The 24507-nt window shown below is 32.4% G+C and overlaps 1 protein-coding gene across 1 annotated transcript in view; it reads left to right on the forward strand.

The window, feature by feature from the left end:
- Positions 1-23485, forward strand: part of CCDC18 (coiled-coil domain containing 18) — a 77131-nt gene extending 53646 nt beyond the window's left edge. Inside the window, exons 17-23 of the mRNA XM_039874779.1 lie at positions 1419-1535; positions 2565-2708; positions 3880-4083; positions 5765-5902; positions 9354-9554; positions 16786-17253; positions 23330-23485. Of these exons, the coding sequence (XP_039730713.1) occupies positions 1419-1535; positions 2565-2708; positions 3880-4083; positions 5765-5902; positions 9354-9554; positions 16786-17253; positions 23330-23344 (1287 nt within the window). The 3' untranslated portion in view covers positions 23345-23485. The remainder of the gene's footprint in view (positions 1-1418; positions 1536-2564; positions 2709-3879; positions 4084-5764; positions 5903-9353; positions 9555-16785; positions 17254-23329) is intronic.
- Positions 23486-24507: the final 1022 nt, after the last annotated feature.

The raw sequence follows: 24507 nt of genomic DNA on the forward strand, positions 1-24507 counted from the left end.
ATATAAACTTTAGAATCAGTTTGTCATATGCACAAAATAACTTCTTGGGATTTTGATTGGAACTTCCCTGAATCTATGAATCAACTTGGGGAGAACTGACATCTTGACAGTTTTGAGTCTTCCTATTCATGAACATTGACTCTTCATTTATTTAATTCTTTGATTTCTTTCATTGGAGTTTTATAGTTTTCTTTATATAGATCTTGTATATATTTTGTTAGATTTATACCAAAGCATTTCTTTTATGGGGGTGCCAACATAAATAATATTGGGTTTTTAATTTCAAATTCCTCTTGTTCATTTATGGTATATAGGAAAACATTTGACTTTTTGTATAACAACTTCATATCCTAAACTCTGCTATAATTGCTTATTAATTCCAGGAATTTTTTTTGTCAAATCTTCTGGATTTTTTACCTAGATGATCATGTCCTCTGAAAACAAAGACAGTTTTATGTCTTCCTTCCAAATGTGTATACTTTTTATTTCCTTTTCTTATTGCATTAGCTAGGACTTCCAGTAAAAGTTGAAAAGTACTGCTAGGAGGAAATATTTTGCCTTGTATCTGATCTTAGTGGGAAAGCATCAAGTTTCTCACACCATTAAATATGATGTTAGCTGTTGTTTTTTTGTAGATATTTTTTGCCAAGTTGAGAAAGTTACCCTCTGTCCTAGTTTACTAAGAAAATTTATATGAATGTTTGTTAGATTTTGTCATTTGGTCTGTTTCATCTAGTTTTATTAAAGTCATCAGCAGAGTTGTTCATAGTATTCCTTTATTATTCTTTTAATGTCCATGAGATTTGTAGTAATGTCTCCCTTTTCATTTCTGATATTAGTAATTGATGCCTTTTTTTTTTTTTTTACTTAGCTTGGCTAGAGACTTGATTTTATTGATCTTTTCAAAGAACCAATTTTTGGTTTTGTTGATTTTCTCTATTGTTTTCCTAATTTTAATTTTATTGATTTCTGCTATAATTATTGATATTTCTTTCCTTCTACTTACTTTGGATTTAATTTACTCTTCTTTTTCTACTTTCCCAATGTGGAAGTTTAGATGACCAATTTTAGATCTTCTTTTCTAATGCATGCATTCAGTACTATAAATTTTCCTCCAAACACTGCTCTTGCTGTATTTCACAATTTTTGTTATGTTGTATTGTATTTAGCAGCTTTTATCTAATGAAGTCTGAAGCATTTTACATGATCCTATTTTTTCTTTAAGTTTCTGTAATATATATGGGGTTCAAGATCCGGTATTAGTAAGCAATGGTTGTTTTTCTCATTCTTTTTAATAATTTATTTGAGATGAGTTTGTTTCAGTTATATCCACTATAATTCTAAAACACATTCCAAGCACACACTTTTCTACATTAGAATAAAATTGAACACCAATTTATTGTTACTTTTGTATTTAGGTTACACATTTAGATATGACTATTCGTGAGCACAGGGGAGAAATGGAACAGAAAATAATTAAATTAGAGGGTACTCTGGAGAAATCAGAATTGGAACTTAAAGAATGCAACAAACAGGTAAATCATGAAAAATTACATATTTTTTAATTGTTTTTAAAAATAACTATTTAACTGTAAGCATCTATTGTTCATATAACATGGCTTTTTTATAACATACACATAATAAAAATACTACATAATTTTAATCATCTTGTATGTTGTACTTTATATTCCTTTTCTCCTCTTAATATTTCTCCTAGCTTTATTGAGATATAATTGACAAATAAAAATTGCATATATTTAAGGTGTGCAATGTGATGTTTTGACATACATACACATTGTGAAATAATTACCACAATCCAGCTAATTAACATGTACTCACCTCACTTACTTTTTTTGTTTTTGTTTTGGTTTTGGTGAGAACATTTATAATTTATTCACTTAGCAAATTTCAAGTACATAATACAGTATTACTAACTATAGTCACAGTACTATTTATTTATACGTTAGATCTCCAGAACTTACTCATCCTGCAAAACTGAAACTTTATATACTTTTACCAACATTTCCCCATTTCTCCCACTTCCTAGCCTCTGGTGACTACACTCTTAATGTTATTTTAAATGTAGTTTTTCTTGTATCAATGTATCCACATACTTAACTATAATGTGTACATGTCCGAATATGTATAAAATATATTTGGAAGGATTTGCAAGTATTTCTGTTAACTGTGGTTGCCTCTAAAGAAGGAACACAGTAGGAAGGAGACTTTCTCACTAAAGTATATTTTTACCTCATACATATATTACCTATAAAATTATTTCTAAGGCCATGTGATATTTGTTATTTTAATTTACCCTAATTTTCCTTTCTTATACAAATATAACTGACACTTTCATCTCTTTTAGCATATTTTAGATATACATATAAGCATCTTATTAAGCACAAGAATTCTGATGTTTATGTCTAAGTTATGGTTATCTTGAAAACACATTTTTATATTCTGCTATTTTAGATACATGAGTTTAAAACTTACTTGGATTGCAACTATGATTAAAGAATTATTTTTTCTTAGTTACATTGATATTGTTTCTGTTTAAAATTCAGGTAGAAAGTCTGAATGAAAAATTGCAAAACGCCAAAGAACAGCTTCGAGAAAAAGAGTTTTTAACACTACAAAATGAGCAGGAGATCAGTCAACTGAAAAAAGAAACGGAACGAACACAACAAAGGATGAAAGAAATGGAAAGTGTAAGCAAATTATTTTCCTCCTAAGGAACAAGTAGTAGTATCTAAAGAATGATAGAAATCTTTGTTTTAAACTGGTTGGTTTTAGTATACAGAACTTGTATCATAAGTACTTTTAGGCTAATTATTTGAGCTTGATATCTATGAGTTTCTTTGATCTTGTTAAATTAAATATTTTATTCTGGTGTTCTAAACTTCATCAGATGAGGTTTGATGATGTCGTATCATCAGTTTGCTTGTGTATTGAGTTGTGAACCCATTCTACCCACTTGCCTTTTTGAAACCAAAATTGTTTCCTTTGTTCACTCATATCAATATCTAGAACAGACATATCACATACTAAGCATGAATAAATATTAGTTGAATTATATACATAAATCAAGTAGGGTTTCTGAGAACAACTTTGGGCCCCAGAGGGGTAGGGGGAATGATTATTGGCCCTATCATTTTCTGTTCCCTAACAATGATGGAAAAAATATTTACATGAGATTTATATTGATATAAATCAGAGTTGAACCCTGGTCCCCCCATTCCAGACTTTAGGATCCTAGTGATTTGAATTGGTTTCTTTTCTTATCAGTCCTAAAGTCAAGGCTCATTACCTACCACCTAACCTACCTAACAAGCTAATTTAGAACTAACTTACTTTACACTGATTTTTTTTTTCTAAGAAACAATACTTTTCTAGAGATCTGAGTAATGTCAAAGTATATCAGAGAGAGCAGCAGTCCCAGTGACAAATTTTACTTTCATAGAGAAAAAGGTCATGACTGTAATTCAGCTGTGTGGATTAATGGTGGGTTTTGATTATTTGTAAGTACATTCTCCATTTTTGACATGGATAATCCAATATTAACTTGTTTTTTCTTTTTATATTATTATGTGTTCTATCATGTTACATTCATAATAAAGGATTATACGGATTGCATATTAAAGTCATGCCGAATATACCAGTGTGTCCCAGATTATGACAGTAGTTTTGTCATTTTGTCATTAAAAAAGAAAAAAAGACATTTCCTGAATATTAGTTTCACAGTGGATGATATTCATTGTATGTTAAATTTTATAGAGGTTTAGTTGAGAGGGAAAACGTCACTTATTAAAAGAGAAATATAAGAAATAGGTTATCTGTATCATTACATGTTGAAATTTACAAGTACTTTGTGCTTTTCAGGTTATGAGAGAGCAGGAACAATACATTGCAACTCAGTATAAGGAGGCCATAGATTTGGAGCAAGAACTGAGGCTAACCCGGGAACAGATGCAGAACTCTCATACAGAATTGGTGGAGGCTCGTTGTCAACAAGTCCAAGCACAAAGAGAAATAGAAAGGCTCTCAAGTGAACTGGAGGAAATAAAACAACTCTCCAAAGAGAAGGTAATCCCTATTTTTAATAACTTTACCTTATTCAAAAGTCTTATTTTACCATTCACTTTTTTGAATTGTAGAATGCAGTTCTTACAAAAGTTACTGTTGCACAATGTGAATGTACTTAATGCCATTAAATTTTAAACTTAAAGATGGTTAAAGTGGTAGTTTACGTTATGTTATTTAAAAAGAAAGAAAAATGTTATAGTTAGCATAGCTTTATAACTAGAAGTTCCTCAGAACTGAGTTTTGGCCAACCTAATTAGTTTTCAATAAATTGAGTTACAAAGAACTTTAGACTTTTAAGTGAATTTAAGCTATCATTTGAAGGAGAAAAGCTAACCTTTTTTTGAGTAAAAGCTTTTGCATTTGTAGCCACTCTTATAAATGAAAACTAATGATTTAAATTTATAACTTATGAAACCTGCAGTCCAGAACATTTGGAGAGGATAGTGATAAAAAGCAAGAGCACTGATATAAATTTTATTTCCCCAGTATTTGGTAGAAGGTTAACAACTTGGCTTAAAAATATTTAAATTGGTATACTTGGGTTAATTACTTAGACTTTGAGAAAACATGTTTATTGATGTTCTAGAAAAGTTCTTGTGATTTTTTTGCTATTTGATTACTAATTCAGTATAGTAATTGAGTTAAAGTATTTTTATGTTTAATTTTGATGAACCTAACAATGTTTTTATTAACATTTCTGGATGGTTAGACTAATAAAGAATATATAGAGAATCTTTATTAAAATGTCAGGCATTTGGGAGTCTTTTAGAAGAAGGGAAACTACTTTTATTTCATTTCTGTCTTTATCGATGGTATCTAAATATAGTATTGATTTTAGCTGATAAGCTCAATTAATCAAAAATGTGAGTGAATGTGGGGAATGACTAAAAATGACAGTTAAAAATATTTTTTAACCCAAAGCTTTAAATATACATTCATATGTTAATCTTTTAATATAGGACCAAATCTTATGTATGGGCAGGGTCATTTGATTAGAATTCTACCTGGTCTTTTCTTCCATAAGCCATAATCATAGTCCGTCATCTATAGTTTCCAATTTTGGTTTCTTTAAAGTGGAGAAAAATTTAAAAGACATTTGTAAATTAGTCAGAAGATAGCATCTTTTATATTTTTTTATGAGGTTTCCCACAATATTTTACAGCTATCTTGACTGCTTCTAATTGGGTAGCAAATGTTTGTGATTCACTCATTAAGAGGTTTCAAAGCATATAACCTAGTTTTCATATAAAAACTTTCCTTCTGCATTCATATTTTATCATCATTCATAATATATAATAAAATTCTAATTACAGTCACAAGCACAGCTAGTATAAATAGGTTTGGGTAAATACACAACTGACTCTTGATAAGTAAACAGCACATTTGGCCAACAAAATTGCATGGGCATACCTAAGAGTAGACTGTTATTTACCAAAGTTCAGCATGCTATGATTATTATTTCACAGAAAGCATTGATTAGTGAACTTATCATAACAGTGTACCAATACTTGCCCATTAGCAGTCTCTTAAATGTCTAGATAAGTGTACCATTTAATAAGTTAACTTTGTATATGAGAGTTTATAATATAAGCTATTACTTTCATAAATGCACTGGATAGGCTTAGCTATAATAACCAAATAAACAAATTATATAGACTTCACTTAATATGTCATTTTTAAGGAAGCTCATGGAAACCATTTAGCTGAAGAATTGGGGGCTTCTCAAGTACGTGAAGCTCATTTAGAAGCAAGAATGCAAGCAGAAATCAAGAAATTGTCAGCAGAGGTAGAATCTCTCAAGGAAGCTTATCATCTGGAGGTAAAGAAATTTTAATTTGTAGCATTACTCCCTGGTAAAGCAGGTTGACCTATCTGGACAAAAGTATAAATCCTAAATGTTCGTTATTGAATAACACATTGTAGTCTTGATGTCTGTTAGCCTAAACAGATCACTTTTACTTTATATCCAGCCAGGCAGCCTGATTACGAATCTCAGCTCATCACTTATGTCACCTTGGGCAATTAACTTAACATCTGTCAAAAATGGATGTAATAATGATATCTATTTCATGTGTGAGGATTAAATGAATTAATATAATTAAAGTTCTTACATCAGAGCTTGACTCATCATCATTGTCATCATCATTGGTTACAAAATAGCACTTGCCAAAACTAACTGGAGACCTTTAAAAACCCATATAAGCAGTTTCATGTGATGTGAATCTGTAATGCTTTATAATTTCCAACATTTGTTCTGATATTAATTTAGATAGGCAATACTAGAACCTGATACTTTGCTTTTTAGTATATCTGAGCCTTTATAGAAATGGGCAGTATTATCAATTAGAATAGCATTTCTTATCTTTTTAAAAACTACATCTGAAGATATTATCCAAAATTTATGTATAAGATCTAAATAAATTACTTATGAAGTTCTAAGAAAGCATTTTTCTGTATGACAAGGCTTACAAATACATTTACATTAAACATCTTTAAAGAGAGTTTGGTAACATATTTGCAAAGGATTGGTTGGGCTTGTGGTTACCATGTCTTGCTTAAATGCATTTAGTTTCAGATCTCTTTGAAGATATTGTATCTACCTAACAAAACACATTTTTTTTTTTAAGCTGAATCCAATCTCAAGCCAAGAGAGTACAACCTTTGGTCTTTAGAGGCAAATATGAATGCCGTTGGATTCAGCATAATTATTTAATTGATATTAGCTGCTCAACTTAGTGACTATCAGTAATAATTAGTCCATCTCAAGTGTTTGCCAGAAACTACTCATACTTTTATTGTGTGGTCTCTATTCTACTTTTATTTTTAATCATCTAATTTTTTACTTTTAGTTTTATAAGCAACCTGAAATTATTTATAAGCAGATAGTACATAAAACAAATTATAAATATTGGTTCTAGTTTTGCTATGTAGTATTTGGTGCTAATTTTTTATATGTATAATATCAAAATATGTAATTTGGGCATGTGTGCAGGGGCCACTGCAGGTGGTGTCGAGACCTGTCAGGGGTGAAGGTACCAGGTACAACACTTTCCTGGTCAGGCCTAGACATACCCATCCTGTAAGCCTCATGGTGGAACAGCTGTTAGATTCATTCAGCAGAAGGATGAAAGCACTTCATAGGAACACAATATGAATGGAAGAGCCCTAGCATTATACAAACAGTACAGCACCCTGAACAGACACTAAAAACAGCTCTCATCTCAAAGAACTCAGCCATTGTATCACAGTATGAGAAATGAGATGCTGGAGGGCAGCGTTTGATGAACAAAGTCTTCCAGCCATACAGTAATCTCTTTGGACCCATTACCTTGCATTTGTGATCAGTTTGGATCATCTGTCATATAGAGGCTCCCCAAGACTTTGAACAGTTTTCAATGATCCTTAAAGAAAGACTCTCTAGAGAAACAGTTTTTATATATAGTGCATCGAATCTCTTGGAAAGACCAGAATTATCAGTAAAGAATATATTAAATGGTTCAAGGGCTACTGTGAAACATTTTTCTATGGCTTGACAGTAAAACTCCTAGAACCAGTTTTCTGTTTCTCCGATGAAATGTTCCTTTAGAGTCAGTGATAACACATAGAACCTACAAATTCATGCAGAATATATCCTGAAGTTCTTAAAAAAAAAAGAAGAAACCTAAAGATGCCTCTGTGTTGTGGGAATAACAATGATTGATTTTTCCCCAAGAGACTCTTGGAATTTTGTCTTTGGACAGGCTTCTTTGACAGATGGTGTGGGATATTCAGCTTTGCCAGGTATGGCAGTTTGTTTTTGTTTTTGTTTTTGTTTTTATAGCTCATACTACGAAGGCAAGATGAAGAAGCTTCTGAAAACATCTTCGAGTGATTATTCAGTTTTTGATAACTCTTACATTCCTGAAGTGACTTATATTTTGCTGTTTCAATTCTGTAAGCTTTTATAACCCATGAGATTGGACATATGTTTGGACTTTGACGATGCAAGTGGCTTGCATGCCTAATGGAAGGCTCCAACCACTTGGAAGAAGCTGACCGACGCCCCCTAAACATTTTCCCTCTTTACCCAAGTTGCAGCGTACTATTGGCTTCAACATTATAGAAAGATACAAAGTGCTGGTGTGGTAAATTGATGATGAATCTGCTGACACACCTGGAGTTACTCTGAAGTATAGTCATAAGGATAAGCGAACTTGCCAAAACCTTTAAGGAAGCCTTTATGGAATGAAAAGTGGATAGTAAAATGCCATTGCTGTTCTCCAAAAATAAGGACCTTCAAGTGGGAGTAATTAAAAACCTCGCGTGCTAAAAAAAAAAAAGTCATGTTTTTCTCTTTTTTGATACTGGACAAAGATTTATTTTTAAAGTGTGTATAGTGCTTGTCTATAAAAATGAGAGAATATGTCATTAAAGTAACACAGAATTAGAAAAAGGGATCGTTAATTTTTAAAATTTTTTTTTAAAATACAGGTTTCAGAATAATCAGAAAAATCAATAATAATTACAAAGCTGATTTTTTTATGAAAATGAGATTTTTAAAAACTTAAAAATTTCGAACATTCAAAATTTAAATATATTCAAAAGTAGAGAATGGTATAAATCCTCTCATGTTTATTATTCAACTTCAGTAATTAACAACTCTTGGTCTATTTGATTTTATCTATAAGCATGTTGACAATTTATTTTATATAAAAGGGAATACTTTTTGAGAATGAAAAGGAATGCTACTACTAACTAACCAGGACACCAAGGCATAAAACCCAGACAGTCGTAGGCAAACTAGGAAGTATGGTCACTATCTTTAACCTTACTCATTCCATTCCCCAACTCCCATACATATCACATATTATTTTGAAGCAAATCCCAGGTATCATTGTTTTATCAGTAAACAGTTTAATAACTATCTCTAAAAAATAAAGGCTATTTAAAACGCTATAATTACAATACTATTATAACACCTGAAAATTGGCAGTAATTTCTTAATATCATCAACTATATCCAATTCCCTAATTGTTACAAAAATGTCTTTGCAGTTGATTTGCTCAAATCAGGATCCAAAAACAGTTCACTGTATTTGGTTAACTGCTTTTAAGTAAATTTCAGACTATATGTTCTACCTCCCCCTTTTCCTCTAGCAGGTTATTTGTGGGGAAATCAGATGTTTGTGACTAAAACATAATTTACTTTAAGTGGAAGTGAAAAGTATTAGAAGGTTGTTGAAACTAACTAAACTCTGTTTTCTTTTTCTTTTCAATTTTGGGGCTTTATAGATGATTTCACATCAAGAGAACCATGCAAAGTGGAAGATTTCTGCTGACTCTCAAAAAACTTCTGTTCAGCAACTAAATGAACAGTTAGAGAAGGCAAAACTAGAATTAGAAGAAGCTCAGGATACTGTAAGCAGTTTGCATCAACAAGTCCAAGACAGGAATGAAGTAATTGAAGCTACAAATGAAGCATTACTTATTAAAGTAAGTGAACATTTAAAAGTATGTAAAGCATATGTCAATGTAAGAACAGCCAAACCTGTAGAAAATTTTTATGAGTTTATTGAGCTAAACAGAGGATACAGCTAGAAGCAAAGTCTCAACAGACTGAAAAAAATGCTTCCCAGAATGACAGTTTGCAATTTCTTTTATACATTTGGATTCTTTACATAATATCCTCTCATCTACAAATGGAGACAGTTTTAGTTCTTCCTTTTCAATTTGGATGCTTATATTTCTTTTTCTTGCCCAATTGTTTTGTCTAGGACTTCCAATACTGTGTTAAATGATATTGGAGAGAGTGGACATGCTTATTTTGTTCTTGATCTTGGAAAACTTTCAGCTATTCACTATTTAGTATGTTAACTGTCGGCTTGCCATATATGGCCTTTATCATGTTGAAGTACTTTCTCTCTATGCCTCCTTGTTGAGAGTTTTTATCATTAATGGGTATTAAATTTTGTCGGATGCTTTTTCTGCATCTATTGAGAGGATCATATGATTTTTATCCTTCATTTTGTTAATGTGGTGTATCACATTGACTGTTTTGGAGATGTTGAACCAATTTTGTATCCTTGGAATTAATCCCACTTGACCACATTATATGATTCTTTTAATGTATTGTTGAAATAGAATTGTTAATTATTTTTTAAGATTTTTGCATCTATGTTTATCAGGGATATTGACCTGTAATTTTCTTTTCTCTTCTAAACCCTAAAGAATTCATCAAAAAATTCTTAGAATGAATAAATAAATTCATTGTCCTTATGTGGTTTGGGTATCAGAGTAATGCTGGCCTTGTAAAATTTTTTGAAAATGTTCCCTCCTCCTCCGCTTTTTGGAAAAGTGTGAGAAGGATTGCTACTAATTCTTCTTTAAATATTTGGTAGAATTCACCAACTACTGAAGCCATCTGGTCCTGTACTTTTGTTTGTTGTGAGGTGTTTGATTACTGATTCAATATCCATCCCGTAATTAATTTGTTTAGATTTTCTATGCCTTTATGATTTAGTCTTGGTAGGTTGTATGTTTCTAGGATTTTATCCATTCTTTTATAGGTTGTCCAATTTCTTGGCATGCAGTTGTTCTTATGAGCCTTTGTATTTCTGTGGTATCAGTTGTAACATCTCTTTCATTTCTGATTTTATTTATTTGAATCTTCTCTCTTTTTTTTCCTTGGTAAATCTAGCTAAGGGTTTGTCTATTTTATCTTTTTAAAAACCCAGATCTTCATTTGTTCTTTTGTCTTCTGAGTCTAATTTATTTCCACTGTGATCTTTATTTCTTTCCTTCTACTAGTTTCAGGCTTAATTTGTTCTTTTTCTAGTTCCTTAAGACATATAGTTAGATTGTTTGTTTGAGAGATTTCTTGTTTTTTAATGTAGGCATTTATCACTATAAATTTTTCTCTCAGATCTGCTTTTTCTGCATCCCATAAGTTTTGGTGTTTTGAATTTTCATTTGTCTTAAGATAAATTTTTATTTTTCTTTTGAATTCTTCTTTGATCCATTTGTTGTTCTGTAGCATGTTGTTTAATATTCACATAATTCTAATTTTTTTAGTTTTCTTCTTGTAATTGATTTCTAATTTTATACCATTGTGTTGGGAAATGGTTGATATGATTTTAGTCTTCTTAAATATATTGACTTTTTGTGACCTAACACATGATCTATCCTGGAGAATGTTCCATGTGCACTTGAGAAGAATGTGTATACTACTGTGTTGGATGGAATGTTCTATAAATGTCTGTTAAGTTCATTTGATCTAATGCGTTGTTCACATCCATTGTTTCCTTATTGATTTTCTGTCTGCATTATCTATCCATCGATGAAAGTGTGGTGTTGAAGTCCCCTGCCATTGTTATATTGCTGTCTATTTCTCCTTCAGATTTGTTAATTTTTACCTTAAATATTTAGGTGCTGCTATGTTTTTTAGGTACATAAATATTTATAAATATTGCATTCTCTTGTTGGATGGATTATATAATGACTTTCTTTGTCTCTTGTTTTTTCTGATATAAATGTATCTACTCCAGTTTCTTTTGTTTTCCATTTAAAAGGATATATTTTTTATAACTCTTGACTTTTAGTTTGTGTATGTTCTTAAGAATGAAATCAGTATATAGATGAGTCTTATTTTTTTATCCATTCTCTCATTTGATTGGAGAATTTAGTCTATCTATATTTAAAGTAGTTATTGATGTGTATGGTCCTACTTTTTAATTTTGTTGATTGTTTTCTGTAATAGTAGGGGGTAAATCACTTATAATTCTAGAATGAAGGTTAAAAGACAAAAGTAATAAAAATAATCATAACTACAGTAATTTGTTAATGGATACAAAGGTAGAAAGAAGTAAATTATGATATCAAGAAGTTCTTATCGGCTTAAAATAGACTGTTATAAAAACAACACATTTTATGTAACCTTCATTCTAGAATTATAAGTGATTTACTTCCTATTATTACATCATTAGAGTGTTCTGATTTTTTTTCTCTCTCTTTAATTTTGCCCCCCCACTTCTACCCTGACCCATGGATGTTGCCATTTCCCCTTAAGAACTGGATCTCTGAAGGCGGGGCGTCTCCTTGTGCGCTGGCACCTGCAGCGCACATGGGGGACCTGACGTACCCAGGGCCTGGCACACCCGAGGTATGGTCCATGGCTCCACCTGGGCTGCAGACCCAGGACTTCTGCATGCAAAGTAGTCATGCTAACTACTACACAATGAAGCCACCCTGAGTGTTCTGAATTTTAAAATATATATTTTCTTTATCAGTGAGATTTAAACTTTCATATATTTTTCTGTTACCAATTAGTATCCTTTCATTTCAGCTTTAAGAAATCTCTTTAACATTTCTTGTAAGGTCAGTCTAGTGGAGATGAGTTCCTTCAGCTTTTGCTTGTTTGGAAAACTTTTTCTCCTATCTTGAAGGGCAACTTTGCTGGGAATAGTATTCTTGCTCAGCAGTTTTTTACTCTCAGCACTTTCACTATATCTTACCTTTCCTTTCTGGCCTGTAATGTTTCTCTGATTGCTTGGGAGTGGGGAGGCTCCCTTGTATGTAAGAAGTTGTTTTTCTCTTGCTGCTTTTAGATTCTCTCCTTGTCTTTAACTTTTAAAATTTAATTATAATTTGTCTCAGTGTGAGTCTTTTGGATTTATTATATTTGGAACTTTCCAGTCTTCCTGGATCTGGATATCTGTTTCTTTCCTCAAACTAGTGAAGTTTTCAGCTATTATTTCTTTGAATGAGCTTTGTGCCTCTCTCTCTCTTCTCCTAGGACCCCTAAATGCTCGATGGTGTCCCATTAATTCCTTAAGCTATCTTTACTCTTTTTTGTTCTTTTTTAATTTTGCTTCCCTGATTGGATGAATTCCACTGCCTTCTCTTAGAGGTCATTGATCTTTTCTTCCACTTGATTTAGTCTGCTGTTGAACTCTTCTATTGAATTTTTCAATTTAATTACTGTATTCTTCACTTTGATTTCTGTTCAGTGTTGTCTTATATTTTCTGTCTCTTTGTTGAAATTATCACCGTGTTCATGCATTATTGTCCTGACCTTGGTAAGCATCTTTCTGAAGGTTATTTGAACTCTTTGTCAAGTAAATCACCTATCTCTTTAGGTGTTTATCTTTTAGGTATTTCTAGGGTCTATTTCTGGAATTTTAGCTTATTCTTTTGTTTGGAACATATTCCTCTGTTTTTTCATTTTTCTTGACTCTCTATGTTGGTTTCTGTGCATTAGATAAAATAACCACCTTTTCCAGGGGTCTCATGTAGGAGATGTGCCTTATCAATCAGCCTGGCCTGAGCTCCTTTTTGTCTTTCAACCCTTTGTGATTGTCCAAACAGCCTTCTTTGTTGTTAGTGGCTCCCAGTAGTTGGGGGTGTGCCAAGACCTGTCAGCATCCCAAAGGGGAAGATCTTAGTTAGCACCTAGATTCATACTGATTGGAACTGGACCCTCAGCAGCAGCTGGGAAGATATGTAGTCGGGGTCTTTCCAAGGAGAAACTGGACATGATCTTTTTTTGCCTGCTCCCTCAGCACTGGGCCTGGGCGTATAGCTGCAAGGGATCGCTCCTGTGCTCATTAAAAACTACTACTTTGTTTACTACAATCCTGACGGCCTCATGAATGCATAAGTTGGCTGTCAGAGCCAAGCAATCCAAGAGCCTGTCCCTGGGCAGCAGCTTCAAAAGCTTGGGCAGTAGACATACTAGCAATTTGGAGCAGACTTCAGGAGGAAGGCAGAGAGGCTGTCTCTTAGCTTCCCTGGTCTCTGGGGAGGATTACAGTCTGCCTCTAGATGCATGCTGTGTTAGATAGGCTTTAACATACGAAAATAGACCTCTTTGAAGGTATGACAAGAAGATATGCTTTTTTGCTTACTTTTTTTTTTTGCTGAGTCCTGTGGGTATAGCCATGGTACTTCTTCTCAAGCCTGTTAAGAACTGTTCTTTGTTTGCTGTAGTCTTGTGGGTCTCATACATGCATGCCCTGTTGGCTTTCAGAACTAGGTGTTTTGGGGGCCCATCCCTAAGGTGGGAGTCTTAAAAATAGGAGTACTAGATGTGATGCCCTTTACTCCTCAGGGAGAAGCAGGGAGTCAGATGTTACCTCTCATTGTATGGCTTTATGCTGGGTATGGAGTTTATAGCTCTCCTTGTGTGTGGCTGTAGATTTGGTGTATCATGGGAGGAGACATGGGAGGAGCCTCCTATGTCACCGTCCTGGACCTGAACTTATTATACAAATGTAAATTTAATCATGTTTACTTTACAGGATTTTATACTTGATGTATTTAAAAAGTAGGAGCATTTTTCAAAATCAGTGACGTTCCTTTAAAAATCATAAATTAGAAAATGCAAGATTGTTTTCAAAAAAAATTTTTGCTAGATTTGAATATGTATTTCATTTTTCAAAAAGCCCATTAGTACTTACTCACCCACCCCTATTGATCATGGAGGTTTACTCTGGAATTTGGAATTAATATCAGTATTGATGCATAGAGATAAAAATTTAGTATTAGTTCAAAAGTGGCAATATGTATAATTAACGTTGTCAGCCAAGACCTTTAAAAAAGAACAATCTCACTGATAGTTGTAAAGCAGTAAATGATTTTATAGCAAAATGGAAGTTATTGAAAAGCCAAAAAATTCTACCAAATAATAGCTTATAAATATTTCCAGTTACTAAGCTAGCTGAGCACTTAAATTTCTTATATAATCTACTTGATATTCACAGTAGTAGAGGAAAGCTGAGTAGATATAATCTAAAATTATGTTTCAGTTGAATGCTTTTTCTGCTTTTATTGAAACATCAATATGCCTAGTGTTCTAGGGATTTAATTATAAAACTTCTTGTGGAAACTTGACTCTTAAATATTTAAGAATCTGCATTGTGTATCCCTTGTCACAGTAGTTATATCTGCTCAGTTGTTAGATACTAACAATGAGATAAATACAATTAGATTGCACTTATCTATCATTCAGAAGTTTTTAAGTTGGACTACTTTGGAAATTACCAAAATATTGGATATATAGCAAGAAATCTAAAATGAACTATACATATAGTGATCTTAGAACATGTACCATGATTAGCCAATATACCAGTCAGAAAATAGAATTCTTTTGTTTTCTGATAGTAGTTCTCAAAGTCAATGTCAACTGGCTCTCAAGTCTAGACTAGAGACTTTTAGGAGGATAAAAGAAAAAGGGATGAGAAAAACTAATAGAACCAAAACTGGCATAACTGTAACAATTAGAAGTAGCCATAAATAATGAAAAGTAATTTCATGAATAGCAGCATTAAATCACAAAGAACAGAAATAGAAGTGAAGGAGAAGAGAACAGTTTTTGAGGCACTTGATCTTTCTAGCTCACTTTCTTTAGTGCCCTAACTAGTCCTCAGTATTTTTGGGTAGCTGGAGCTAGGGCATAACTAAGATCATTTTCTGAGACCCTTAAAGGCATAACTATATTATGGTACCCCACAATGATTACAACAGTGACCTTTGAGTCTTAAGAAAAAGTTGAACTATGTTCACTGTATTCAGTATATTACTTTTATTATAAAACTTAGGTATTTAACTGTAAGTTAAACGGAATCCTACGTATCTGAGATACTACATTTCTCAATTATAGCTAGATAACAGAAGAGTTTTTTAAAAAAACTTTCTATACAACCGTATATGTATCAACTCTATAGCTACTTTATTAATTGTAATTAAAAGAATGTGAATACAAGATTTACTACAAAAAAAATTGGCACTCTAGCCACTTACAAAGTTTCTCTAGATACAGTAGTATAAAGACATCAAAGAACTAAAATATGCATGTTAAACTTTCATTTTGTAATGCATGCTGTGGTTATAACAGTTATAAGCACAGTATTTTTAGAAAAAAATAGAAACTATCAAATTAAAAGTGACTGATTTAGAAATGTTTATCTTATGATTTAGAAATGTTTATCTTATAGAAATGTTTCTTCTTACCCATAAGAAAATATATTTGAACACGAGACGACTACACATACTATTTAACTTTTAAAACTAAAATGTCTTTTCACTTTTTAGGCTGTATGGCTTTTCAGCATATGCAGTCTCATTCTTAGGATCCCGAAAGTGGGTCAGAAGAACCAAATGAAGGATATGGGAAAATAATAGAAATGAAGATATTTAATAAGGATTGATTGATTAAATATTATTAATCACTTTCTTAAAGGTTTTTCTTTGAAAAATTCAAGCATAATAAAGCTTTCTTGTAATGAGGACATATAAGGCAGAATAATTAATACACATTAATTTCCTATGAGAAATTCTGAAGGGTTTGGGTTTTTTTTGGGGGGGTGGTATATATATGTTAGATGAACAAAAGAGTGTATCTTTACATTTTGCAGAGAAACTTTTGCATGTAAGATTTTGGTCTTTATTAGAAATTGCTATTGTCATTAACACTAAAGAGAAATTCTATAAGGAAAATCTAGTTTTCATTAAATTCCTTAGTATAGTTTAAACATATTTCAAGTAAACATGTGTAATTGTTCAAAACGAAAGGTTTAAACAGCTTGGAAAACTGATGAGTTGATATCAAAGGAATTCCTGCACTGGACTGAAGGTTGACTTAGACGACTTCTAAAAGTCTGTGATTTTTCTGAGTAATTCATTTAACAAAAGTGTATTGAGCACTTACTATGTACAAATTTCTCTACAGGAATCAGAATTAACCAGATTACAAGCCAAAATTTCTGGACACGAAAGGGCAGAAGACATCAAGTTTCTATCAGCCCCATTTACCTCTCCAACAGAAATTATGCCTGACATTCATGATCCAAAATATGCTAAACTTGCTCACACAGCTGTTTTCAAGTATAGAAAACTACGTCGTTCTATTAGTGCCAGTGACCTTAGTTTCAAAACTCATAGTGATGAAGATCTTTCTGAAGAATTACTACAGGACTTAAAAAAAATGCAATTAGAACAACCTTCAGCATTAGAAGAAAGCCAGAAGGATCTGACTTATACCCAGTCGGATTCATTTAAACCTCTCACATATGACCTAGAAGATGACAGTTCTGAGAATAATGACTTCAGTACTCTTAGTGGAATGCTAAGATACATAAACAAAGAAGTGAGACTATTAAAAAAATCTTCTATGCAAACAGGTGCTGGTTTAACTCAGGTATGTATTTCATACATTAGAAGTTATAATAATTTGTCTCCATTGAATATCTTTTTATTGTAGAAAAATCTATACATTTAAATGAAGCATGCCATTATACAATGTACACAAATATTGAAAGTACAAAAAAATTCATTATAAGTTTGGAATGCTTTTACTCTAGACAAGTAGATTTGAAAATTTAGTTTTGAAAAGTAACTTTTGTTAAAATAGCCTATATAATTGATTAAATATAATCTCTATATCTGATTAAAAAGCTAATTCCACTTCATGTTAGGAAACTATTTTCAACTTCAAATATTGGAAAATGTTTTTGGAGTGCCAAAATTAGTTATTTTCCTAGACTTCCTGGAAACCATTCAGGTAAAAATTAAGGTAACCTTTATTTTGTTCATAGACTTCCACGGTGGCTCAGAATATCTCATTTACATGATGTATCTACTCCCATTATTTTTTGAGCATATCATACTAAATAGGCAACTTTATCCCTACTACACTTACCTACAGACACTCAACATCGTTTATAAGCAGTTAATGTATAGTTTGCATATGGAAATAAAGACTCTATTTCAGATAATGTTTACTTTTTTCAAGTGCCCCCTTTGCCTCATTTTCAATACATCAAAATAGGTTTGGCGGCCTAAACAATTTAAAAAATGTTTTTACAATGGATCCAAGGCAAAGACTGTTGGAGCTTCTTTTGTTTCTCCATATCCTTCCTTACATTAAAAAGAGCTTAATTTACTATTTACAATTAGAAAACTATGTAAATATAATAATATTGTTGTGAAAACAAAATTTATACCTTACAAAATTTCAAGTGTATAGTAAGGCAGATGGCAAATAAACAAGGTAGTCTTCTATAAAGCCTGATAAAATTAGTTTTCATCTAGCCTTTACAAGTACAGTTGTGTTTACTGTATATCGTTTATTCAGCCATTTGATTCATTCAGTATTTATTGAGCATCTCTTATATACCAGACACTGGAATTACAGGAAAAAAACAAAATGACCAAGACCCTGTCCAAACAGAGCTTACATTTTAGTGAGGAGACCATCAAAAAACAAATAGACATATGTTCTAATGCCAGGTGAAAATAAGATTATGAAGAAAAACTGGTAAGAGGATACAATGTAATGCGTACAATTTAAATAGGGTGGCCATTTAAAGGCCTCACAAGAAGGTAACATCTGATCAGAGTCCTGTAGGAAGTAAGGAAGTAAACTATCTCAATATCTGGAGGAAGAGCATTGGAGGAAAGGAAATAATAGGTACAAAGTCCTGAGATGGTAGCATACCTGACATGTTCAAAAAACAGGTAGGAGAGAGAGTAGTAGGTGTTGAGATAAAAGATAATGCTGGTGAGGGGTTGGGCCCTAGTGGTATTATAGTTCCTATAAGAATTTTGGATTTTATTTGAAATATGATGGGAAGCCATTGGAGGGTCCTGCTTAATTAGGGAAGTGACATGATCTGATTTATGTTTTTAAAGGATCACTCTAGCTCAGTGGTCCCCAACCTTTTTGTTTCGAGAGACTGGTGCTCCTATGAGAATCTAATGCCTGATGATCTGAGATGGAACTGAGGCAGTGATAACTAGCGCTGGAGAGTAGCTACAAATACAGATGAAACTTTGCTCACTTGGCTGCCGCTCACCTCCTGCTGTGCGGCCCGGTTCCTAACAGGCCACAGAACAGTAATAGTATAAAGCCCAGGGGTTGGGGACCCCTGCTATAGCTGCTTTATGAAGAATGTATGATAAAAGGATAAGAGCAGAGATCATCTAGAAGGCTACTTGAAATAATCCAGGCAAGAGATAGTTTTGGATAGGCAGGAGGATAGATGTAGAAATGTTGAAAATGATTCTATTTCTGGATATATTTTGAAAGTAGAGCCAACAGGATTTGATGTAGGTTTCGAGTGAAATAGAAATCAAGGAAGACTCTAAAGACTTTAGCCAGAGTAATTGAGCGTTACTAAGATGGGGAATACTAGGAGATGAGCAGATTTGGAGGCATGGAGAGAATCAAGAGTTCAATTTTAGATATATTAAATTTGAGATTCTATTTAGATATCCAAGTGGAGATGACAAATAAGTGATTAGGTTTATGAGACTGATGTTATAAATTTAGATATAATCAGCATAATCGATGGTAGTTAAAGCCATAATGCTGGGTTAAATCAAAGGAATTGGTGGAGGTAGAAAAAAGGAGTTCAAAAACCAAGCCTGATTTAATAAAGCTCAATTACTTTTAGCATTCAAGAAGATGAGGATCCAATAAAGCTTAGAAGTAAAGTGAGATAGGAGAAAAATTAGAGTATAATATCCCATAAACCAAGTGAAAAATGTGCTTCAAGAAGGAAGATGAGATCAGTGGTGTCAAATATTGCTAAAGTGAGGACTGACCATTGATATCATATTTGGTAATATGGAAGCTGTTGATGCCTTTCTAAGAATGGCTTCAGAGTAATAGTGGAAATAAAAGCCTAATTAGAGTATGATCAGCAGAGAATGGGAGAAGAAATGGAAATACCAAGAATACACAACTCTTTTGATACAGAGTAGAAATTATGGAAATGTGGTGTCAAAGGTTTTGGATTTTTGTTTTGTTTTTTAAGATAAGAGATAAAATAGCATATTATATAGTATTGGGAATGATCCATTAGACAGAGAAACTGGTAATTCAAGACAGAAAGTGGAAGGAGTAAAATTTTTAAGGTAGGCTGAAGGAACTAGGATCCAGTAGAGAAGCAGATTGGCCTTAGATAAAAGAAAGGCCAGTTCATCGACTGCCATGGCAAAGAAGGCAGAATATATGTGTACAGAAACACAAGGAATAGGAAGATTTGGTGGTAGGGGAGGAATTTCTTTATTGATTGCCTTTATTAGTGAAATAAGAAGGATCATCAGCTAAGGCAGGGTGAGGTATTGGAGGTTTAACTTGAAGTATGGGGAAGGTATATGAAATAGTTATCTTGGAGAGTAGGGAAATATAAATTGACTAGGGAAGTCTCATAAGATTATGAGGCAAATAGTTTTGTTGTGTGCAACAGCCCTACAAAATATGAGACAGCCGATGTCTTTTATCCCTGTCTTTATATGTTAGCAACAGGATGTTCCTTTCTCTCTATTGTAATGACAACCAAAAAGTACTCTCACAAATATCCAGAATGTTCGCTAGGGGAGAGCATTGCTCCCTTTAAGACTTCTGCTCTATTCTGATAGCCTTTAGAGTCATAAATGTTCAAGAGTTTTTTGTTAAAATAGAACTTATATAGTATAAATCTGATAAATACAGTTACAGATTGTGATCATAGTTAATACATAGCATTTACTATATGCCAAGCACTATTGTAAATGCTTTACATAAATTAACTCATTTGATCTCTATTAACAACCTTGTGATAAGTATTGTTATTATCCTAATAGTACCAAAAAGTTCTTTCGTATAGTGGGTACTATTATTCTCCATTAATATGGATGAGGAAACTGAGTCTCTGTTCTTAACCACGTTGATATACTATTTATATCATTGTATTTACATTCTCTTTAGTACTGTCTATTTAAATATTTTGATCTTGCAACTGCTTAGTCAATTAGGGATTTAGAGAGTAGGACTTAAAATTCACCGCACAACTTATAGGATGATTTCTCATATAGGTCATTGGAATAGATAGATACATTTGAACACTTCAAGTCATTTTTCCTATTCTATTATCATGGAACCTCAGTGCCAAATTAAAATATGCAAAATATTATAACCAGCTCTTAAAATCTGTCCAAAGTTAAATTCTATACACACATGGTTTATTGCTAGCAATACGCTACTGATTTTTAAATTTGCATTAACTACAGTCAATACTTATATCTTTAAGCTCACATGGGACTCTCATAGTTCATGAACCTCAATTGCTTTAACTATGTTGACTTAATTTTGCCTTGGATAGTGGGGACTGGCTCTTTAAATTGCTTGGAATTCAATTTAGTGTTCCTTTGGGACCCATGCTGGGACTGATGCTTCATAAATGCTCATCTATGGGTTTTCTTCAATTCTCTGATCATCATTACTTGCATACTATACCTTAATCTTAAGGGAAAGGTTACTGAAGACATCTTCTCAATGCTTCTTTAGGGCAGCCTCCATTTTTTTTCTTTTCTAATTTCACTGTTCTTTTGTTTTTTGTTTTTTTTTTAATGGAAGGTGAGAAAATTCAGAGCAGGACTGCTATTATTGAAAGAAACTTTGACTTGCTATGGTTTTACTGTTCATGTCATTTACATGTACATTACATTAATAAATGTGTACCATTTGATAATATTCTACATGAGATACTTTAAACTGGAATATAGAACCATGATCTCCAGGCTAGTTCTGGTCCTCAGCTTATTTCACCCACTACTAAAGTATGACATTGCATTGGTCTCTGATTTACAAGAAGAATTTTTAAACTCTTTTAAGCCAAGGAAACTATTGTTTAAATGGAATGTTATAAAGAAATCCAAATATGTCAGTTAGATGCAAAGATAAATTATTTGATTGAGGGTGGTTGTATCTAACCTTTACCCAGTTACTTGCTCACTCTGTTTTCTGGCTGCTTATGCAAAGACTCCAGCAGCCCTGGATTAACTTTTAAGGAAAATAAGCACAAGCTTAGGGCATCAAGGGAAGTGGAGCACCACAAAGTTTTTTGCTCTATTATGCCCTTAACTCTTTCACTGCCAGACTTAACTATAGTAGAATTTTTTGTAATTGTCTTTATCTGCCATGTTTTACTTTAATTTGCACTGTTAAAAAATCTTTTTCTTTGGTATGGTGAGTAACTAAAGTTTAAAAGCTTAGTTTGAGGTGTCATCATATATTACATTTTTTTCTGGCTTATGGTGTGAGTTTCACTTCTGTAGAAAGTAAAACTAGCTAGCTGAGTCAAATAACATTTAACTCATCAGCTCTTTTATGCAAAGGACCCTTAAACTCATTATTATAAGCAGTGGAAGAGCCAGGGAGCATTGCTGAACTCTGCTTAGGGTATCATTTGGCTTTAACAGAGCTCTGCTTCAGAGAGTGCGGTCTTAAAATCCACTAGTACAGCAGAAGGTAGAAATTGGTATGTGAGAAGTGCTTAATAAGTGTTAGCTTCCTTTCTTGTGTTGCAGCCCAAATACTGATTTTCCTAATGGTTATCAATGTTGGTGATTCCATTCACAATAAAGCCTCTGACACAGCAGTATTCTGCTTCCAGACTCTGACAAAAGCTTAAGAACTCACAAAAAAATTATACACGCACACAATTTTGATCACAATTTCAAGGAATTTACAGGCTTAAAGTAAAGAACTTGTGTTTTAGATTAGAGCAGTGGAAGTGTTGTAAATACTGATTGATTAGCCAATTCACAGTTTATTAGGAAGTTATAAGAACTATTATTTATATCCATCTTATTTCCAAAAAGGAAAAGTAGTTTGCAAAATATGATCTATCTGCTTGGCAGTAAGATCAAAATAAGAATTGAGAAAATCAGTATAAGAAAAACAATTAAAGATGGAAAAAACAGGGTGAAGCAGGAGTACAGGTAATACCTAGAGACATGATAACATTTTCAAATTCCTGGCCAAAGTAAAGACCAAGTTATGACAAGAGTATTTGACCTGTATTTTTAGACTCTCCTAGGCCTTCTCCCTCTATTTTTCTACTTTATGTTGTGCTACTTCTTTGTGCACTTTTTCTCTTTTCTTTTTCCTCTCCTCTATTTTTCTTTCTTCTTTCTCTTTCATTGACTTTTTTATGTAGTCCTCTGTCTTCTTTACTATCTTCATTCGAACTATAATGTGATACCAGTCTCTAAATGTTTTTATTCTGTCCCGTTTTTTTAACCTCACACTACCTCCTCACCCCTCCAGCCAGAATTACTTGCCTTTTACATCCATGTGGTTCATTATTGTGTTCTGACTCATATTTTTCAATTAAGTAATTCCCACTTGCTTTAAATTATGCTCCCGATTGTTAATAGTGGACTTTTAATGCTAAATCAATACAAGAATATTTCAAATATTAATCTATTATTTTCCATTTTTCCAGGGAGAAAATTTATAATTAAAAGAAGATGTTGATGTGATGAAAAATGAGATTTTTGGTACTGTGTTGTGTTTTTTTATTATCTGTAGCTCATACTTCATAGAAGCTGTTATTTTATTGCTTTTGAATAAATTTTATATTTTAATATTTTTAAAGAAACTTCTGAAGCTTACTTATACTTTTTGTGAAAATTATTCATTTTTATTATTTTTGGTTTAAACTACTTTCCTTATCTTTTTCTTTTTATGTAAAAATTATTGTTAAAATGCATAAATACATTGAATAATTTATATTTTCATTCATACTACCATAGTATTGCTTAATTTTCTAGTAATACTTTATTTTAAAAAGAAGTAATATGAATTTAGAAGTCATTCTGCCACAAGTTAATAGTTATGCTAATAATGGCTGGCTTTTGTTGAGTGTTTACCAATTATCAGACACTATTCTAGGTACTCTATGTTTGTTAACACATTTAATCCACCTAATGATTTTATGAAGTAGATACTATTATTATTACTGTTTTACAGGTAGAAATATTTAATGTAATGACACAAGTATGTGTTCCAAAGAAATTGATTTGTCGTAAGCATCAGGATGGACTTTGGATTAGTGACTCCTTTTACACATGGTTAGATTTATGGTAAAATTAATGCAGCAAAGTAAAGATGACATATTTAAATATTTGAATTTACAAATCGCTCAAGAGTTTAGATTTGATGTCTTTAGACCATATACTTAATTTGTAAGTAAAAGAAATAGAAAATAATACAGAGTTAATCTTTTCTAATAGGTAATCATTAAAGCCATTAGTATGTTAATAGTAACATTTGAACAACACTAATGCAGAATTTGGAATTATTCGTCAGGCATGGAATAAAGTTTATCTTTTTACTGTTACTTACTAAACACTTAATCCTAAGTGTTAGGTCTTCTTAGTCAGGACCCTTTTTTCCCTTTCCCTGGCTTTTCTACCATGTGCTGTGTAAGTTCTTCTTCGTAAACTAGTGAGCATTACTAAGTAGAGTCACAATGTACATCTGACACCTTTATAATTTACATTTTCCAGGCTGAGTTGGACTCTTAACAATTTTTGACAGTCTTTAACCTCTTCCCTTTAGCCTCTTTTCTCTTCCACGTTACAGGTATATTATTATTTATTATTCTTTTCAAGTACCCCT

This window comes from Pteropus medius, unplaced genomic scaffold (genome assembly GCF_902729225.1).
Source record: "Pteropus medius unplaced genomic scaffold, Ma_sr-lr_union100, whole genome shotgun sequence".
Classification (NCBI taxonomy): domain Eukaryota; kingdom Metazoa; phylum Chordata; class Mammalia; order Chiroptera; family Pteropodidae; genus Pteropus; species Pteropus medius.